This window comes from Sander lucioperca, chromosome 9, assembly GCF_008315115.2.
Source record: "Sander lucioperca isolate FBNREF2018 chromosome 9, SLUC_FBN_1.2, whole genome shotgun sequence".
In the NCBI taxonomy this organism is placed as follows: Eukaryota; Metazoa; Chordata; class Actinopteri; order Perciformes; family Percidae; genus Sander; species Sander lucioperca.
In genome coordinates this window covers 6,127,788-6,148,901 of record NC_050181.1, presented here as the reverse complement: position 1 = coordinate 6,148,901, position 21,114 = coordinate 6,127,788, and the positions used below count along the sequence as shown (strand labels likewise).

The 21,114-nt window shown below is 40.6% G+C and overlaps 3 protein-coding genes and 1 long non-coding RNA gene across 32 annotated transcripts in view; all 4 read right to left on the bottom strand.

The window, feature by feature from the left end:
- Positions 1 to 7,013, bottom strand: LOC118495936. Its single transcript, XR_004898385.1, has 3 exons — positions 7,003 to 7,013; positions 1,988 to 1,992; positions 1 to 237 (listed from the first exon to the last, which is right to left on the bottom strand). It is a non-coding gene; the product is annotated as an uncharacterized LOC118495936 (long non-coding RNA).
- LOC116045886 (neurturin) lies at positions 1,795 to 11,450 on the bottom strand. 2 transcript variants are annotated; one of them, XM_036005488.1, is made up of 4 exons: positions 11,222 to 11,450; positions 10,639 to 11,067; positions 4,488 to 4,830; positions 1,795 to 3,969 (listed from the first exon to the last, which is right to left on the bottom strand). In XM_036005488.1, the coding sequence occupies exons 3-4, from the start codon at positions 4,801 to 4,803 to the stop codon at positions 3,533 to 3,535; spliced, it is 753 nt and encodes a 250-aa protein (XP_035861381.1). In that variant the 5' UTR covers positions 4,804 to 4,830; positions 10,639 to 11,067; positions 11,222 to 11,450; the 3' UTR covers positions 1,795 to 3,532. The 2 variants fall into 2 exon arrangements, with proteins under 2 accessions (XP_035861381.1, XP_031149728.2); XM_031293868.2 differs by lacking the exons at positions 10,639 to 11,067; positions 11,222 to 11,450 and adding an exon at positions 8,403 to 8,657.
- Positions 11,451 to 13,731: 2,281 nt separating this feature from the next.
- On the bottom strand, positions 13,732 to 15,378 carry larp6b (La ribonucleoprotein 6, translational regulator b). Its single transcript, XM_031293866.2, has 3 exons — positions 15,192 to 15,378; positions 14,928 to 15,114; positions 13,732 to 14,801 (listed from the first exon to the last, which is right to left on the bottom strand). Exons 1-3 carry the CDS (start codon positions 15,206 to 15,208, stop codon positions 13,821 to 13,823), a joined length of 1,185 nt encoding a protein of 394 aa, XP_031149726.1. The 5' UTR covers positions 15,209 to 15,378; the 3' UTR covers positions 13,732 to 13,820.
- Positions 15,379 to 17,079: 1,701 nt separating this feature from the next.
- The window catches only part of LOC116045884 (receptor-type tyrosine-protein phosphatase F), a 181,351-nt gene continuing 177,316 nt past the window's right edge, over positions 17,080 to 21,114 (bottom strand). For all 28 annotated transcript variants that reach the window (XM_036005658.1, XM_036005666.1, XM_036005660.1 and 25 more), the window contains 3 exons: positions 20,475 to 20,629; positions 19,910 to 20,045; positions 17,080 to 18,978 (listed from right to left, as the gene is read on the bottom strand). In XM_036005658.1, coding sequence (XP_035861551.1) covers positions 18,910 to 18,978; positions 19,910 to 20,045; positions 20,475 to 20,629 — 360 coding nt within the window. In that variant the 3' untranslated portion in view covers positions 17,080 to 18,909. The remainder of the gene's footprint in view (positions 18,979 to 19,909; positions 20,046 to 20,474; positions 20,630 to 21,114) is intronic.

The window sequence follows — 21,114 nt, the reverse complement described above, 5'->3', positions numbered from 1 at the left end:
AACGCAGCTCCCACCAAACGGACCAAACCACTATGAGGTAAGGAAGGGGGCTCAATATATTTTTAAACTTAAAACGCAATTTTTGCCCCGTTTATATTGTTTTACTACTTACACAATTATTTTAATTATATATTATTACATTATTTACAATACACAGCGTGTTATTTAATGATTTTTTTAGGGGGAGACAACCCTCAGATTGGGTAGGTCCCGACCCCCCTGCAATTACGCCTATGCCTACAATACATCTGTCTGTATGATTAAAAGTCCGCATAAAATGACTAATCTTAACAGAACTTTGTTTGGTGTTGATTCATAATTTTCATCTCTAATCCAAGCGTGGTTTCAGACCTCAAAATTGCTGCACAGTGATGACCGGAAATGAACAAATGCATCTTTTTAATTGATGCATTGAAGAGAAGTTTTGTGGGGCGGGCAGCACCTGTGTTGTAGAAGCTGATGTGCATGTACTAAAACGGACTGTGTCACTGAGAAATTGGCGCCATATTTTGAAAAAATAAATAAATTTGAAAAGGTTCGATACATTTACATGTATCAACTCGAAGGAACCGATTCTGTGAAAAGAGTCTGTCCGCCTATCACTAGCCCACATCTCTGAGTTTTTCATTGATATTTGAATTAGTCTTTTTCGTAGTCTTCTTAGTTTCCTTGGTTAGAAAATGTGTAGGTGGGACTAAGAATGACAGCCCCTGCCTGTGCCACAGCCTGAAAAATGGCGCCAGAAATTTATGCAAAAATTGAGACACTTGTGGATGACATTAACGCAGCTGTAGATGGTTGAAAGTCAATTCACCGGAAAAAAGAAAAAAGAAATCAGCATTTTTTTTCCAATCATCACAAAACATTAACTGCAAGCAAATCTAAACCAAAACGTTCTGCATGGCTAGATGCACTGGGGGAAGTTATATTATTATTATTATTATTATTATTATTATTGTTGTTGTTTTTGTTGTTGTTGTTATTATTATTATAAATCTGAATTTGGATGAACCTACCCCCTAAAATGGAGCTTTCCTGTAGAAAATGTAATGTTCATTTAGGGGTTTTTCATGGAGCCCTGTGAAGCCCTCATAAACTCAAAACTGCATGGTGGTCAAGTCAAAAACAAGGTGTTTGTTCATCTTTGAAAAGCATCCACTTAAGGTCATCTTCAATTACTTTCCGTCTGTGGGCACTCAGCCCCAAGTCCATTGGTTCCTGCTGAAAATGTAAATCTTTAAAAACAGCTCACAGATGTATAGTTTCAGTAATTTCACAAAACATCTGGGCACTGTTGTTAAGCTTAAGTTTCTCAAATAGGAGTAAATAGTGCACTTTCAGCCGTGGATAAATATACATTTGAAATGAGTAGCTGTCACAGTCACATCCTTGCTGATTTTTCCTGCCAGCTGGAGGGATCCAACTGTCTGGTCACATTGTATAAGCTTATGTCATCACTGCTGTTCAGCACATGAGCTGCTGTATAATAGATGATTTCAGGGAGAGAACCTCACTGAGTAAACCAGTGTTCTCGAGAAACGTTTAGATATTATCATGATAAAGGTATTGTGTTTTTATCTGCCATATGGTTTATTTAGTGTAATCTGATCGTTTACTTTCCCAATAGGGATCCCCTTCTTATAGTACTTTATTTCATTACTAACAGCATCTCACATTGTAATAGTTTTATTGTTTTATTTATTAATGTATTTATTTATTTTATTTTAAATACAATCTGAGTACAGAATATTTGATGCCAAAAGATCGATAATTTGGGAGAAATGATAACATCCATACCTCTGAAATTATGTTTATTCAGCAGTCAATATAGAATGTTAGATAAAACATTTTTTGGCACTTTGCTTAATGATAATAAGCTGTCCCGTTTCTGTGTGGTAATCTAAATAAATATGCAAAACCATAATTTACTTCCCAAATAAATACAATATAAACTACAATAAAGATGCACTGCATCCACACCCCACACTGCACCTCCTAAGGAAATAAAAAACAAAAAACATAATTTATTGTACTTCACACTGTTGCAATGGGTTCAAACCAAATAAAGATTGTTGAAGGTGAAAAAGTTGCTTCATAATTCATTTCAACAGCTTACTTTCTCCTTAAACTCTACCAGGCAATACAACAAGGAGGAATTTGATGGGCCAACAGGAGGCAGTACTGTGGGCTCTGGATCATAGTAAGTTACAAGGTTTTATGGAGGGGCGCAAACACATTTCCAGATCCTGACTCTACGTCATAGTTTTCTGTCAGCAAGAAAAAAACATGCCATTACTGATCACTAAAACCATTCTTCTTTTTCACACTTGAGCCTCAGATTAGCTAAAAGTGTAAACGTTCTTAAATTACATCCAGAGACAATATTAAAGAGGTAATATCACCTGGAACTTGAGACGTGAAATATTTAGGAATCTAAGTTTGTGAATTTGTCATGCATGTTGAATTGTCTTGGAGTGTTTTGGCAGTCTTTGAGGAACATAATTCCAAAGGATTATGGGTAATTACAATAATGGGTTATTTGGGAAAAGTATAAAAAGAAAGAATTTCTTTGAGTGTGATGAGTTATTTCATGGAGAGCAGATGGGATACATTTTCATGTTCTATTATTAAAGATAGTATTTATGTGTTTTGAAACAGGCCCTTATTGTTAATCTACACAACATCAATATACACAATAATTAAAGGTGGGTATCAAACCTGGAGCTATAGAAGAGGATTTTCTTTCATCGTCAAACTCTTATCAATAACACTTGCTCTTTACCGTGTAATAACACTGCAATCAACAGCAATGCAAACAAGCAGGGAAACAGGTCCCAACGTCATAGCCCATGATAACAACTCAACACACAAAATACCTTCTGGAGACAGCTGATCATTTTAGGTCAATGGTGCAAACTGTCCTGCGCAGAACTTGGAGTAAACATTTGTGCATTACATGTATATTCATTTTATTTGTGGCTTTGAAATCGATTTTTGAGCATTTTTTGCCTGAAAGGTGATTTACTGTCACCATTATAATTATGCAAACTAAATTTCGAATTACTGAAGTGAACGCCCATGGATATGAAGTGTAGTAACAGCAACAATCTAGTCTCTCATGGCTCATAATGTAGCTCATCTATCGCCTGTTCTACTACTACTCAAATGTAATTTCACAAACATAACGTTGCTACATTGTTGTTGTACCACAGTTTACAGTGTTACTAGACAGATAGAAAAGTTAATAAAAACGTTTTTGGTATGAACAGTCATTTTCTGTGTATCTTTACATGGATTCCACACACAAACACAGCACTTGCTGTTCATGTGATGTGGTTCCCATGTGTATTGACAGACGCACAAAAAAAGGTCTGCCTGTCACAAAAAGGCTGCCATGGAGCAGCCTCAAACATATTCCCAGCCTTTCCTCTTTTCCTTGAGTTTATATTCCATAGTTTGTCTTTTAACATAATTCATGTTCAACTCTACCAACAGAGGCTGAGAGCAGCATGAAGAAGTACATTTTACTGGGTCATACACAACCACAGTTCTTCGCCGACACATTTTGTATCGTGTGATAGCGGCTCTTGTTGTCCAGGAAGGAAAATTCCTTTTCGAAAGCGGTGGGTCGGCAGCAGGGCCCGTTGCTAACTTTGTCCCTGCGGTCCTTCTTCCTGAAGCCTGTCCGCATCATGTGCTCCATGGTGATGTCGTAGTTGTGCCGGTGGGCGGTGCATTTGCCGCTGCAGTAGCGCAGCAGCACCGTCTCGTCGCTCTCATAGCCGAGACCCAGTTCACTCACGGTCAGCTCCAGCTCCCTCAGAGAGCAGGGCTTAGGCCTCCTGGCTCTTTTAGTCCTTCGGGCCTGGTTCTCACCCAGGCGCCGGCTCTTCCTTCTCTTCCTGTCGAGCAAGGTCCCGACTACATGCTGAAGCTCACCCTCTGTGAAGCTCTGGAACATCATGGAAACTGGTAGAGAGGAGATAAAATCATATGTCTATAGACAGCAGGTGGTAGAGGGATTATCTGATTTCTGCGTAATTTTGTGACAATGGTCAGATCACAGAGATAGCATAGGGTACTGTAGTTGGCACTAGCAGGATAATGACAAGTTGTACAAACAGTATAACACAAGTTTGTTTTATCTGACATCATGACAGCTACAAACTATTATCATTATCAGCATCACAGAAAGAGTTAGAGTTCCTTGAAGCATATTTAAGTTGATGAATGCCACTCAATGAGGCTGTGTGAAACCAAAAGGGAAAGTGGGTATATCATCCTCTCCTGAAGGTTATAGTGGCTCTATGGAGAGCCAGTGAACTATGAGGTGCTAATTGACTGCCTGTTATTGTGAGACATTAAAACCTGCTCTATAAACAACAGAGTCAGGTACTAAGTGTTCTGTCTGAACCCCAGCCGCCCTTTCACACAACACCCTATCTCAGACCAGACAAAGGAAGGAAGACAATAACAGTTTATCTTACACTCTGAGAGGAGAGAGTTCATCTCGCTTGCTGAGCGGGTTCTCCTATGTGGACCACCCATCTGCCGGGACAACACTGTTGATTCTGCTGCTGCTGCTGCTGCTGCTGCTACTGATGATGATGATGAGGGTACTGGCGGTGAGGTCTTGGGTGTTGATTCTAATGATGAAGACGGTCTTGATGAGGATGGAGATGTGTACGGATATTTTGTTTTAGGTTTGAACTGTCCGATATTGGCCATGTTTCTAACAAGGAGGATGGACAGGGCTGCGCCACAGAGCATGAAGGCAAAAGTAGCACCTTTCCATAACTTCATCTTAGAACGTGGAGGAGCATTGAAACTCTGTTGGGAAAGGCAAAGCGGACAAACGTCAGACATGTTCAAACAGTCACACCAGTCGTCTAAACAATCTCATCAACTTGTCACATTAAAGCACAGAGAACAATGCAAAAATTGTTATCTTCTGTGCCATCACAGTTCTTTGACCTTCCCATAAATCCACTTCTCTCACCAGGGCTTTTATTTTACCGTCAGTTTACATTTTCTGATTCTCGTGTCAGCTCATTTTCACTCTAAGTGGTTTCATGATCCGCAAGCTTGACATCTCTTGCTGACACATAAGAATGCAGTGTGTTTAAGCTGTCTGAAGAAGAAAAAACATAACTTGCTTTCTTATTTTAACTGAAGGCAGGCTGGATTAGTTTCGCAACCCCTTGCCCCATGAAACCTCTCAAAAGTTTGGAATTTTTCGGAGAAGACACTTTTTTTGCAGAAGTAAATGTACCTGAACCATCCTTTTAAAGGAGGGAAATCCATTCCTTCCTTTACAGGAACCACACCTATTCACAATGCTATGTATGATGAGACCTCTGTGAACATGTGTGTTTGTACATCCCTTTTTTCTTATACTGCCCCTCCCTTTCAATAGACACTGCACCACAGTAGCCACAAATTTGTTTTTGCAGGAATTCGCAGTATTCAGAGTTATATCTTATGTTTTCTTTCTTCTTATTGTTATGATACAGGTATTTGAGAAGTTTTACAACCTCACTTCTTTGTATTTTTCATATCATGTCACCAGTGAGCAAAACATTTCCCCAGAGCAGGAAATGGTATACTGGCAGTGACTAACAGCAAATCCAGACCAGCCTCACAAAGTGTTTTGCCAGACTGGATTCTGTAGTGTACATATACAGGCTGCTGGAGTGTTTACAATGGGACAAAATGTCACATATCTTTGTCTAGTTTAGTACAGAAGCAAAAATCTGAAACGAATAACTTCTGTAAGTTTCAGCGTGTGGGTTAGTCCTGCAGATCACATTTAAGACAAAAGTTTATGGAAAATACAGGAAGATTTTGGTTTTCTGGTTGAACTGAACTTTTTGCAGTGATGTAAGTAAAACAAAAGAACTAAATGCAAATTGAGATAGCGCTCCACAGTGTCTGACTGTTTTGGACACCGCAGAGGGAAAATACAAAGACGTTGCACGCATGAGTTGCAGTGCTATAAACAACGTATAAACAGGTAAAACCAGTCCTATCAGTCAAAGCTTGACTCATCACTCATAATTCCATATGGGTTTGACGTGGTAAGCAGCCTCTGCACAATGAATGGGTAGAATAGTATTCATTTGAAAGTCAAACATTTCAGCTAACAACCTCATTTGACACAGTCTATGTAAATCAAATGTGAAGCCGCGGCTGCTGCAGAATGTTACTCGGTGCCGGGCTATACGTCTGATGTTCGTTCCTCACTGTTTATATTGTATTTAATCACCAGACATGATAAAACCCTCTATGGAAAGTCTCATTTTGTTTCTGTTGGTTCAACACCAACTCCTAACACCAGAAATCTTGCTGCTCCTGCTCTAAATATGATACATTTTTCATTTTAAGATGAGCCAGTTTCTTATGATATATGGCAGAGGATGAGATCATTGTTTTCTTATGCTATTAATAGGTCAGTTTGGGACAATTACTCAGCCTCGGAGTTAGCTGTTTCACACGGCCGTGATACATCAATGTCTGTGGCCCGTTAGCTCTGTGGCTCATCTTGATGAAACAATTAGCTCGTAAAGAACAGATGAGTCCTCCGATGTCTCAGTCGCTGACACTGGACGAAGCCTGGTCATCAAACACCTAATATCATGTCCCTGAAGACACTTTGATTGTCATAATTACTCCACTCAGAAACACATTAGTCCCATCTGCAGTCGATTGGCGCCAATAAAAGTGCCAAGGAGCATTCTGCAGCTTGTTCAGATGGTCATGGATGATTAATCAGCACAGAAATGTAATATCTACCACTGCCCCCTCGCTGTCATGGACATAAATATACAGATATTGATAGGGGGAAGGGGCACCAGTGTTTTCTTAGGAGAGCAACGGAAAGACATGAATGAGTAGTCAACTTCCTGAGATGACAAATGCTGCTGTTCTCCAGCAAACAGAGAAGAGCAACAACGCAGAGGATATAGCGAATACCCAGAGGACTCCCCAGCAGAAGGAAAAGACATCCTCAAACTGAGACATAAAAGTGCAGATGACTCACAAAGACAACTAAAACAGCTCACACACAGGCACAACATGCCTGGCCGTCACAAAGCATCAGTGCTGATGTGCCCATGCACGCTCCTGTGTGTGGAGATAAGGCTGGTCCCAAGGTATGAGGCCCAAAAGAAATGCAAAACATCATCTATTCACAAGGAGAAAGGACAATTTGCATGCATGAAGGTTCTTATTAGGATTTTGTGTTTCTAGTGAGAGTGGGAGTGAATAGAAAATAGTACACCTGATGTTTGCTGTCAGCCTTATGTTACCCAAAGAGCTACCAGCAGAGTGAAAACTGTCCCAGAGCATCATTAAGATGTTTGAGGCAAACCATGAAAGTAAACTGCTAGGCTAAAACCTTCTCAGTCTGTCAAAGCCATTCCTGAGACATTATGTATTCTCCCACGCATGCATCATACAGTTGGAGCACGATCCTCAACCAAGCTCTTGTTGTGACTCAAAGGTCGCATTATTTCAAATGACACAATAAAATTGATGTTTTCAAGGAATAATTGGGCCACTGGCGATGGTGCTGCTAAGCTGGCGGTAATGTAATTACAGCAGCATGGCACTCGTGTCCTCCCCTCCCTCCCATGCCAGAAGAAGACACTCAACAGAATGCCACAGCCTATGGAATATGAACTAGAGATCTGTCAAAATGGGGATAAGGGGCGTCTGTGGTTAACACTTTTGAATGAAGCGGGCAGACAGGGGGTGCCTTCTTGTCAGCTTGCTTGGATCTTGACCAGTGTGACATGATTACAGCGAGAGAAGATCACAGAAAAGGAATGAATGAAGAGCGTCTTTGTACTGGAAAAAAGCAGATACCAACTTTTATGTCTCACAACTCTGTAGAATTTGCTCCTATATATTCCCCCTAAATACAGCCTGTTCTGTCTTACTCACTCTCCCTTACTGTGACTCACACATACCATAAACACACAAGCAGCACTTGCGTGGTTTCACTTTTCCCAAATCATCTGACACGGGCTTGTTTAGAAATCTAGGCAAAGTCTAACCTTCCATGGTTGTCCAGACTCCCAATTACTTCCAGGGCACACACACACACACACACACACACACACACACACATTCCCAGTAGCACCATCACATAACACTAGATAATCCAGTTTACATAATACTGCTACTTCTTGATATCTAGAAATGTCCACAGGTCTAACCATTGTGTATTTGCCACTGCACAACCTAAGGCCTCTACCTACAGAACATTATTACGACACTGTGTTTCAGCTCAGCTCCACCCATGTGACCGGCTGTCTCTGCGCTACTCTGAACACACCCCATAAATACCTGCACTGAAAAGATAACAGAGGAGCATAACAAACAGCGGGAAAGGCACCTACTGTGTTGTTCCAATGAAACAACGTGCTTTAGGGAGTCCTAGAGAGGCCTTGTCTTGTCTTTTCCCTCTTAAGTGAGCATCAGGAGGCCTGGGGACAGCTAGAGAGTGCTTGGGGAGGTAATAGGGACATATTCCAAAGATCAGGGCGGGATTAGCACTAATGCCTGCCGGCTTTATCTGCAATCACGTGGGTTAACACCTGGCTGCAGTGTTGGTGGCGCAGCCTCGGCCTTGCTGTATGTGTGTGTGCGTCTGTGTTAATCCATCAGACACCTCTAACTCAGGGGTTAGGCCAGCATGCAGGGCCCACAGAGAGAGCACCTTCTTCTTCTACTAAAACATGTCCTGCTTTCAATCAGAATGATGAAGAGGAAAAGTGACGAGTTTGATTAGTTAGATGTTTTGTGTTGGCACCAGGGTGGGCCAAAAGGCTGTAAAATAAACTGGATGTTCTGAGCCAGGATTGGCTCTTCTAAATCCAGCCTTGGTTCTAATGCAACTGAAAAAGGCTTAGGTTAGACTTCGCTGTAATTGTGTTGGGCAACTGCTTCAGTTGGCCTGCGTTCTGTCACTCAGTAACCAAAGGATAATTAAAACAAGCCTGTACCTTGTTAGTGAGAAAGCTGCCGTTCATTATTGAAAAAAAGAAAGGGGCGATACATCTTTGGGCAATGCCAGAAAAACTGTGATAATTTTTAAACACATTCTGTAAATACTAAACAAGATTCCTTTATCCTTTTACTCGACTGGATGGAGGTGAGTTGTTAAAAAGATTTTTTTTATTGTGGAAGCTTTACTATCACATCCCAAGGATTTATATGGATCAATCAGTGACCCAACAGCCTAGCACAATATCTCACAACTCAAACCTGTTGCTGTCAGGGTGGCGTTAATGAGGTGTGAGGGGAAAATACACTTATAGATGCACATTTGACACCAGTCCCAATTTGTCTGCCCTTTGCTATTCCTGGAAGAGTTCAGTCAAGGTATAGTTCTGACATGTATTAAAAAAGGCTTTTCTAACAGAGGTTTAGCAGGAAATTGTTTTTGTGTGAGGTGGTAAGATTGATGATTGTTGTCTTGGCTACTTTCTAAAGAAGAGTCCATAAGCTGCTATTCTGGCTGCTAATCTGTCCATGCCAGATCCTCTATTAACATAACAGCATAGCCTCTAAACCCATGTTAAACATGTTGATTTTGCTGTTACAAAAGGTTGACTGCCATCTGGCACACGCTGAATACTACTTTTAAATATGACCCACATGAGCATGCACAAGCATGTGAAATATGATGACATTTTGCGTGTTTAGCCTATGCTCTTTTTAAACTACTAACATACTAATTATTTTCATGCACAATGTATATTTTGACAAGGATCTGACAAAAATTGCTGATGACACGATGAGGAGTGGTGCAGGAGTTCAGCTTTCCCTTTAGTTTCCTCCAGTTATGACCAGCTCTGGCAGGTTATGACAGTTGAACGGCTCAATTGACTTTAGGCTTAACCTCTATCCGGCCTCTTGGGGCTCCGCTGGATACAGTATAATCTCTAAGTATGATATGAGCTTAGGGAGAAGGGGATCATCACTTCAGTAAAATGCCCAAAGTGAGTATTATCAAGTTGCTTCTCTCAGAGTACCTTCATTATATTTTTAGATGACAAGTTCAGCAATTTGATCCAGCTCCTGTTTAATTATTTAAACTATTAAAGGCATAGCTCTGCAAAACGGTTGATCTCTAAAATGATGAACGCAGAGAATAATAATTATCTAAAATCAGTATTTCATAAGCGTTCAAAGTAGCGCTCAAATATTTGGGAGAGAAAAGCCAGAGAGAGTTGAGGAGCAATTACACATTATAATGAGGTAAACCACCATGTTGGATAAGTGACAGGAAAAGAAAATATTCCTCTCTGATAAAACAAACTTGTCTGTGTGGTGAGAGGTTGTTCAAATTCTGCAAGAAAATTACAATAATAATTTATTTTTCTTGTTTTTTTTCCCCAACATAGTGGCATGCCTCATGTAATCAATGGTAACTGCTCTGCAAACATTTCGTGACAGGCTGCTCTTCACTATTGACATGCGTTTCCAGCAAGGGCCGCCTGTTGATACAGATAATCCAACGTGTGTTTTCTGCCACTCAAGCACTTGGTGAGGCATCCCTGTCAGTGGCACCTAACGCCTTCCCCATAAGCCGCCAGCTTAAACTAACAAAAGAAGATGTGGTGTCCTTACCGTTCGGCCGGCTAATCCAGACTTAGCTGCGTTGCGTCGTCTTCAGCTGACCTCCACAGGCAAGTGCTGGCTGGGTAAGTCCATCATCATCACAGGCGAGGGCTGGACTCCTGCATGTTACCCAGAAAATCATCACAACTCCCTATGCCTGCAAGTAGGGGAGGTGTCCTGACTTGATTCAGGTCCAGACTGTACTATTCTTTTATCACATTTGCATTTCCATAGAACACTTAGGTTGCAAAGATCAAGATCAACATTCCTCTGAATGTAAGCGTGCGCTTCATGGCACTCAGGTTAATCCATTCGAAAAGAGGAGAGTTTGGTGTTTAGAGAAGTCCCTGACTTGGCATCTGGTTCACTTCAGAAAACTTCTGTCATTATGTTTTTCCATACAAATCTTCTGGTCCTCCTTTTAGCACAAACCTGAACCTGAAACAGAGGAACAGAGCAAAACAGTGTCATGTAATAAACAGATCATACAGAAGACTTCACTTTTTTCCATCTGTTGTTAAACTCCTTCCACTTTGAATCATTTTATCTCCATGCAACAGCGGCGTTGGAAAGATAATGCACATCTCCTTACTCTTTTACCAGCAGCAGGTCTTCGCTTCAGCTCCAGGGAGGGGAACTCTGCGGGTTGAGAAGATGGGTTAGGGTGAGGAGGGAGAGCGTGGTTACCGTAAGTGGAGCAGAGAGCTTCTCTGATGCCTCTGCCTCCTGCCTCCCCCCCTCAACTGTTGCTCCTCCTCCTCCTCCTCCGTAGTTGTGCTTGTAGGCCGAGTCGGATTACTCCTGACATGATAATCTCCCTGGCTCTAGCTCCAGGAGCACCAAAGGATGCTTTGGCCTGAGCAAGGGCTTACATTTACCTTCTGCCGCAAGAGAGTCTGCCATCTTAAGTGGGCAATTGGTAATAGCCTCAATTGGGCAGATAAGAAGGGTCTGCTGAAAGCAAGGGTTTTCCAATCTTTTAGGGGGAATTAAGGAAGTTTACAATTGGTTTAAATGGTGCTAAGACAATACTAACCCCTGTTAAATGGAATTTTCACAGCAGACGTATTTCATGATGATTTAATCTACAGTTGGCTTGAGATAAAACCAGGGATGTTGTTGTTGAGAATCTCACGTTCACGTCCCCTCCCATACAACTAGTATTTTAGCCCTTGAGCCTCGACGGCAAATGAGGTGCAGATGGTTGTGCTTTTGGAAGGCATCAGGCACTCCAGACTGCAATCTAAATAAATACCCCATCCATGAGGGGAAATGTGTCAGGTGTGGAGGGTCAGTCATATATAAACAAAGGCCAAATAGTTTGGAGACAAGTGAAGCAATGCATGAGGGAGGGAAAGACGAGGGAGATACTTAGTCTTACACGTGCCGTTTCGGAGCATAAACCAGTCAAATAAATCTACAGGTACAATGTTGATCTAAACAGAATTGATGGTTTCAGAATTGTGTCCACAGCCAACGATGTTGAAATAAAGCAGCTATCTCTATTAGAGAAATGAAGTCATGGTCACAACAGGAAACAAATTATTTGCTTACAAACATCTCATTCTAATGCCATGAGTCATTCTGATGTTCATGGGCCATATTATACACAAATCACGCTTTGCAAAGTTCCACTAGTGAGTAAGATGTGGCTAAGCGCTAACTTTCTAGGACTTAAAATTCCTTTAGTGTTGACTGAGAGAAAAAACCAAAGGAATCTTTACCTAAGCTTTGTCTCTAACAAAAACATGTGTAGTGATGGATATTCTAAAGTTGTTATCTCAGTGACCTAAAATGTAGATTTCATTTAAAGTTTGAAACGAAGCCAATATCAACTCTCCTTTTTACTGAAACCCTTCAGTGCTGCCACAAACCAAGAGAACACTTATGCTCTTATTCATACTGAGAACATTTTGGTCAGCAGGTGCAAAGTCATCTAGATCCCCTCCCCAAAAAACTAAGAAAAAAATGAGAATTATTACAACTAACTTGTTTGACATACCCCTCAATTATTGGTTGAGGAGACTATGTAAATGCATAATGACTTCGAGTTAGCAGGAGATATCGTGCTTTTCTAGCCTTGAAAAGGCACAGCACAGAAACATTTCCTGACATTGGCCAGGAACATTTCTACTCTATACATATTGTTCACAGATGTGTAAAGTTTTCATACTCCACTACAATAAAAGTCAGACAGCTGTTAATTGCTAAACCAAGTCAGAGACAATAAAAGTAAAACATTTGATCTGCACACAATGCTAAGTCTCACTCAACAGCTAAGATTACATTAGTCATGAAGACAGTCTGACATTCAGCGTATACAAGCAGAGAATGTTTGCAATTTGAATATGATAGAATCCCATACACATTGGACTGAATCTTTTCCACTGGGCGTGGATGAGTGAAGAAACACATTTTGTTTAGGTTTGGGCAAGATTTTAAGGAAGCCCTCAATCAGTAACACTATAAACACACCATTCCAGCCAAGGTGTCATTAGAAAGTCTAGAAATAAGGCACAAATGTTGCTACTACACTCATCTTGCACAAGATGTGGTTTGATGATTGGACAAGTAGCCTTCAGCCAAATGTCATCTCAGTGAATGGAAAACTACTTTTTAAAGAACCAAAACCTAAACAGGCATTTGTGAAAAAGATGCAGTGAGACAATGAGGGCTCTTTTCTGAGCGTTTCATGTTGAAAGACAACACCTCCCACCCACCAGAAAGTGGTAACAAGGTAAATCCATCCTGCCCCAAGAATAAATATACATTGCAATTTGCAGTTGTGACCAGATGAGCTGAGGCCCCAGGTGTGCAGAGGCCACTGGTGTTTCAAAAACAAAAACTTAAACACCTCGGTTTGTGTAACAATTTGTACCTCCAGCTAATATGTGTTGTAGTCTTTACATGCTTTGCAGTCTATTTACATCCTACATAACTACTGCTTGACAAAGACAAAGTGAGTTTTGTTTAAAATAACACAGCTGTGAACACAGCTAAATGCTGCCCCCATCTGTCAGTGGTTTGCACCTACATGTAACCCAGAATAAACAATCTCTCACCAATAGAGATACCAAAACCTAACTAGTTTTTTTGTTTAATGCAAAACATTTTTTATTTCCTTCATCAGCTTATACATATATAAAAAATTTTTTTGCTCCACAAATCTGTTATCTGCTATCTCAAAACTGTTACTGAGCACTAGTGGTGTTACAACTTCCAAGGGAGAATTTGAGCTCTTCATGCTGCAGCAGTTTCCCTCTGCTCTGAAAGCCCTTGGTGCCATCAGGGCCGAAGGGCTGACGCAGCACTAAGCAGGGCGCCTTCACGTGCCGAGCCACCTTGGGGTTTAATACACTGGCTGCAAATTTGCGCCTTAGCACCCAGGGGCTCCGAGAATTCTCTTTATCACAGTCTCCAGAGCACCAGCTGGTCTTACTGTACCTCTGATTCAAACCGGAGAGGGACTGGCTGTTACAGCTGGTGGAGATCTGCTCAAAGGTTTTTTGCATGGAGTTATCCAAGGATGTTTGGGGCTGAGATGTGTCTGGAGTCTTGTCAGAAACTTTAACTGGTGCGGAGGGTTCCTCCTGGACTGAATCCCCTGAGGTTTCAAGTGGATTTTCCTGGGAAGGTGTGTCCTCAGGTTGGTCCTTTTTGTTTTCCTCTGATGGTTCGTCCTTGGCCACTTGGTGCATTGACTGGAATCCCAAAGGTACCACACACATGCCCTCACCATTAGACTTCTTCTCTTCTGCTTTCAGGGCGTTGTAGGCCTTACGAACTTCCCCCAAATGATCAAACTTCACCACTGCACACAAATGTTGGCCGAGCTCTTTGTGACACTTGGCATAGCGCTGTAGCTCTTTGGGAAGCTCTTTGCCAGGATGCAGGATCCAGACTGAAGTAATGTTGCCAAAAGTACTGAACTTTTGGAGGATCCTCTCTGAGAGTAAAGGGTGCTCCAGGCCTCGAGCCGCTCTGTCTTCTCCAGTTGTTTTCTCCACAGAAAGATTCCAGGCGAGGAGGAGCTTGGTAGTGGGGGAACACAGCAGCCATTTGGGAAGTGGCTGTATCCGCCTCACTTTGGTGCATTCATCGTTCACCTCCAGAAGTTCTGAGTACTCTGCTCCTGCTAGAGTCATGTACCAGTTGGTGGTCAGGACCTTTATCTGTGACAAACAGTGGCAACCTCAGCTTTGTTTGCATTTGATTGTTTTTATTCAAACTGGTGGAATGTAAACCACAGAAAGCACACTAAATCTTGCTATTGTTAGATCCAAAGTGAGATTTCTTACCTTTTTCAAACAAGTGAGGAGCTTGAGACTGACGTAGCCCTGATTGTTCTTCTGCATATGTTTCAGCAGGAAGCCGTCCTCTGCCAGGTGGCTGTCGGAGAGCAAATCCTCCAACTGGGCTTTAATCTTCAAGCAGAGCAATTCACCCTCACGGTCTTTTTCATCTTGGACAGATTGTGCATCATCTCTACAAGAACACACAACCCAGCATCATCATATACTGCAATGTAGATTAGTCAACCATATGTTTTCTCATTTCCTTACCCAATCGGATTACTCATGGTATCTCCAAAGGATAGTGATAACAGGTCACAGAGCTGTGCTGTTTCTTAGTGAAGCAAAGACGGGTATTAAGGAAAAGCAGCAGGCTAGATACAGTTAATACTACTGAATGAGGAAAAAATGCACCTGGACACAGTTCATACAACCACAATGATGTCAGTTGGTTCTGTTAGATCCAGAACAACATTTTGTAAAAGGCTACAAGAAAAATTCTACATTACACAATACCACCTCTATTACAAATCATAACTTGCACTCAAAACAACTGTCAACAAACAAACTATTGGTTGCTATAAACAAGAATATTATCAGTGCTAACATTAAGGCCCACTCTGCAGAAAGAGAGATGTACCAGTACTATTATCATAACACAAAAGAGCAACAGCATCATTAAAGTATTGAATTCATGCAACGTGGTTCAGAGCTAAATGCACAATAAAATCAAAAGAAAATGATATTCCTAGATTCCCAAATACACAATATACAGCAGCACTGAAGTATAAACCAGCTACAGTAATTATCCTTTAAATCCAGCTTTGTATTCTGTTTGTGTGCTTTTCTCTTGAAATAATTCATCCTCTTCAGGATGGTTCAAAATCCCAACAAATCTGCCTAATCAGGACTGTGAGGTTTTATCTGACTTGATTGACAGTGACTGACTTTGTGGCATCAGATTTAAGTCCTGGTTTATTTAGAATTTCTATTTAAATGAAAACAATGGAAGTGTATGTGTTTAGCAGTCTGGAGCATAAAAATAATAATACATCTCTATCAATTTCTATGCTCTCTTGCTGTTGATACATGAACTTCAAGTTTTCAGAATTGTGTGCATAGTTCAATTTTTGTGTGTGAATAAAATGGATAACTGTAATACAAGATTTCTTCCAAGAGATGTCACACCAGACACCCAGTTCGTAATACTGCAAACATATAAATATTGCAATATTTTCATCAGTGGGCCATAGGCCAGTCACCATTGTGGTACCTCCTCCAATGATAGATAGTGATTTAACAGACATTAATTCAAATGAAAATGTTCGAGATTACAGCTTTAATCACTGGATAATAAACACTATTAGAGTATTTAACTTTATAGTAAGCAATATATTGATTTCAGGCACTTTTTAATCAACATCATTTTGCTTCATTACTCACGAATGTCGTTTTGCATGACTGTAATTATTGAATCCACAAAATGAGATGCATTGCATTGTGGATTTTTTTTCAGTTGATATTACTCTTTTTTTGTAGGACGTGTTGAGGGCACATTTGACACTTAGAATTCGGACATTAAATATAGTGCGCTATTTAGTAAATAAGGGTTCATTTTCGACAGCTATATCAGGCAACAAAAGCAAACAATGTGACATCATCTTTCACCAACAGAGCTGGCCCACTTCAAACCAGTCAGAAAAGCACAATACAAAAAAATATCTTAGCTGAAATGATCTTAATAATTACTGATGACAACTAAGCTAGCTCCATGACAACTGAGCAGAAAGCCCTGGAAAAATTAAGTTTTGGGGGGCCTTATAGGAGGGGATTACCTTGTACGGCAGCTGGATTCTCGGGATTTACCCCTGCAAACTCACACAGACATACACATACACACTTTCAAGTATCTGACCATTAAGTTGCATAGTTGGAATAAGAAGTTCCTAGAAATACCATAAGTCATACATCAGGAAAAAAAAATTGGGCAAATTAATGGGCAACATTCCTGGAAACGGGTGATAAAGCAGACAGTTTCCTGATGTCACTAAGGGTGAAGGGCAAAAGAGCGAACTTGTACTATGAAGGACTTATCGGTTAAGAATTTAACTATTCACATTTTGTAAACAACAGCATCAAGAAACATCACAAGCCAAGATTTGTACAAAAACCCAATTATTTAACTTTATTAACATCAATGTTTTTTCTTTTTCATCAACAGTTTCTTTTAAATTCCAGTTCTTTATCAACAAATAGAAAACAGACTGTGTGTACAACAGATCGAACCCCTACAGCACTAAGCATTCACAAGGTAAAAATGAACATTTTAGTTTTTCGCAAGCATTTTCAAGTCCCCCCTCCCTCCCACCACCGCCTCCACCACCGCCACCACAACGTTTAGGCCTCTCGCGATCAGACACTTCCCTCCTGCGGCTCGTGTGGGAGATGTGTGCTTGAGTGGTGCAATTGGGTGAGGACGGGTGGGGTGGGGAGTTGTGCTGTTTTTCCTCATTCAGACGGACAACCAGCTGTCAAAGTTACTATGGTAGTACAGTAGATACAACGGTGTTTCCATTAATACACACTCTAGGACAGCAGGCTCTCTGCAGTGTCTCTAGGGTTGGTAGATCAGCAGAATGAATCCTTTTTAACAATATACCTTTGAAGCTGTGTATATATCTATGTGTAATTGTACATATATATAATCAATCATAATTATATATATATTTATAGTTCTATTTCTGTATAAAATAATATCAGGTTTCAGTCCAACGGGCCGAGTCTCTTTCCCACTGGTAGGAATGGTTGATTCTGTACAGGTGCCAGCTTTGATGGCTCTACTCCGCAGCCCATATGAACCACTTCCGCTCCTTTCGGTGTGTGTGGCTCAACTCCAGCAAACTGACCAGGCTAATGGGCAGCGAGGAGATGGGAGGGACTTGAAGAGCAACTTTATTTAGAGATCAGGGAGTTTTTTTGTCAACTACCCTTTGGGTACAAAAGTCTGTTTTCCTCAGGTAAATTCTCCGCTGTGGAGTATGAAGGCCTCAATGCCATAGGCTTCTGATGAAAAACAAAACAGACAAAAAAAAGACGTAGAAATCATGTGCTTTCCATTTCTGTACATCTCTGATTTAGTCTCTTGTTAGCTAATTTACTTCTTGTTTTATAAGTACCTACCACGTTTACAGGCCAAACGTTAGTTTAAAGGTGTGCTCTGAAATCAATTTTGTCAAAGTTGATTTTTTTTTTAATCCAAACTGGCAAGTGAAAAGGCAATTTTTTGAGTTATTTAACTGAGTAAGACCAATGTTTATGACATATATTGAATAAAACAATAATGTCATGTGACAAAATAAATCTGACAGCAGCTCAGAGAACAGTGGTCCTCCTGTATTAGTATCTAGGAACGTGTTAAAAATACATGTCCCTTGTGCTAAACCCTAAAATAAAAAAACAAACAAAAAAGTACCGATTATGAAAATAATGCACGCCCCAGGCTGGGCAGTTTAAGACAAAATAAATGTCTGATGTTAAAATGAAAATTAAAAACAACAAATATACTAAACAATAACATTTGACACAATAAATCATAATATTGACAATAAAATTAACAAGAAAACAGAGAGAGAGTGCTCTCTTAGTGCTACCAGTAGCCTTTGACAATCAGGGAGGTTTGGCTTCGACAGAGCAGAGAGGCGGGCTGCCAGTCTGCGCTGTCGCATCTGTACAAGTGTTGTCATATTTGTCATAGTCATTGTAATGTTTTTTTGTTGTTATTTTTAAAGCAAAATCTTATGTGGTTGGTTAAGTCAGCGTGGATCTCTGTGATTGGTTAAACCCGTCGCCGGGCGCATCCCTTTCTCCTCCCCTCTGGTAGCTGCGAGGGGTCAGGTTTTAGGGGGTCAAGTGAGTGGATGGTGGCTGAGATGGGACACTTGGCACACTCCTGAGAGGTTTGACCAGGGCGTCTGCTCGGTGAGAGTGGTTATGTTGCATAGTGGTCAAAGCTCCCCAGGTACTCCAATGCTGCTCTGTAGCACAACTGGTACTGGTCCTGGAGAGAAGAAGAAGAAGCCTCAGTAAGAACGTCTGCATGCATGGCTGGAATATCACATTTCAAACCTGTAATTTTACTATTCTGGTCTGCTCTTTAAACACGACATCTATTGCATTTCTGTCTGTCCTGGGAGAGGGATCCCTCCTCTGTTGCTTTCGCTGAGGTTTCTTCCATTTTTCCCCCTGTAGAAGTTTTTTTCGGGGGAGTTTTTCCTCATCTGTCTAAGAAAAGAGGGTGTTCTGTGCTGTACAGATTGTAAAGCCCCTTGAGGCAAATTTGTGATGTTTGGCTATATAAATAAAATCGACTTGACTTCTTGTGATTATGGCTACATTTTGGGTAGCTAGCCAGTGTATGCATTTTCTTACTGTGCGTCAAGCTTTTCAGGTGACGCAGAGAGCTTTTCAACAAAAAGCTGGTCATGTTCTTTTGTCACTGCAACCTCAGCAGTAAATAGATGTGTTGAATCTCACTGCTGTTACTTATAGAAATTGATCATTTTGCATTTTGCAAATGTAATTTTGTTCTGTACAATAAATAATGTTATAATGTGTGGTGAGGTTAACCACCATTATGTAATAATAAGTGTATTGGTGTATATCCAAAAATGTTTTTGAACTCATTTAAATTCACATCATGGGTGGCTTCTTTTATATGTTTTTTTAAAATGCTTTGCCTGTTTGTTATAGAATGCAGTTATCAATTCTTAATTTGAGGAAAATTTGACATTCTGTGATAGCACCAGATGTGTTTGCTACAGGATTTCTGAAGCACCTCTAAAACCTCTATTAAAGAAATAATTGTTAGTAAGTCAAAAAAGGACACTTGCTAGATAACATAATGTGCACACCATAAAATATTGAATATTGACTTTGGAATACTATCCTGTCACTGTGGGATACTGAGTATGAACAATCTCTGTTCTTACCTCGGTCTGCACCATGGCAGGCCGCTGGGTGCGAAGTGTCTTCACTGTCTGGAAGAGGTCGACCACTCCTTCGTACCTCATCCTCTCCAGCACGATGCTGAGAGTGATGAAGACTCCGGTCCTGCCCACCCCGGCACTAAGGAGCACAAATTCAATAAACGCCTCTTTAAACGATTTTCAAGAAAAATAAACATTATAACCTTCATGAAGGTATGACTTACTGCAGACCTAAGGCATTAGACTGCATTACCTTTATCCAGGTCTACTTAATAAACTGGCAACTGAGTGAAATTCTTATGAAATCTTAAACAAATTGAAACACCATTTACATGTGATTTTTTTCACACAGGATGATCTGAAATTTGGTATAAATCTATGTCATTATGTTGAGCACAGCTTATAAGCCTTTTGAAACTGCAGAGAGAATTGTGAGAACTCTGCTGCTACACAATCAATAAAAAATAAATGTTGCAAGCATGTATAGAGCTCTAAAATAGCAGCCATCCTTTATGCCTACAGATTTGTCTTAATTGTATTATTAATTTGTGCCACTTTTCCTCCTTACCTGCAGTGTACAGTGATTGGTCCATCCTGTCCAAACTGTTCCTTGGTTTTGTGCACTTGTCCAATGAAATCAATGAAGCCTTCTCCGGTTTTTGGCACTCCTTGCTCGGGCCAGTCAGTGAACTGGAATTGGCGGATTGTTCTGGACTGCCCGTCCTGAGGGACAGCAAATAGAGGTACATGGTACATTTAAGAGGCGTAGAAAAACTGACTTATATGTGATATATATTGTGTGCATAATTCAGCTGAGCTTTCTTTGATGCTTTTATTCAGCTCTATGAGCAAATAACACTCTTACACTTGGGATGCAGTACGAATAAAGCTGACAACCTGGCAGGAGAGAAAACTAGAAGGGTTGTGGCACTCGAGGACCAGGACTGACAGACACTTAACATGGAGTCCCACATTTGAAGGCACCATGATGTCAGCATGTGTGAATTAAATGTTTTTCGTGCATATTATCTAGTGCTGTCAAACGATTAAAATATTTAATCGCGATTAATCGCATTAATGTCATAGTTAACTTGCAATTATTCGCACATTTTTATCTATTCTAAATGTCCCTTGATTTCTTTTTGTCACATTATTTTTTCTCATTTTAATGCTCTTATCAACATGGAAAAGTGGATCGGCTTGCTTTG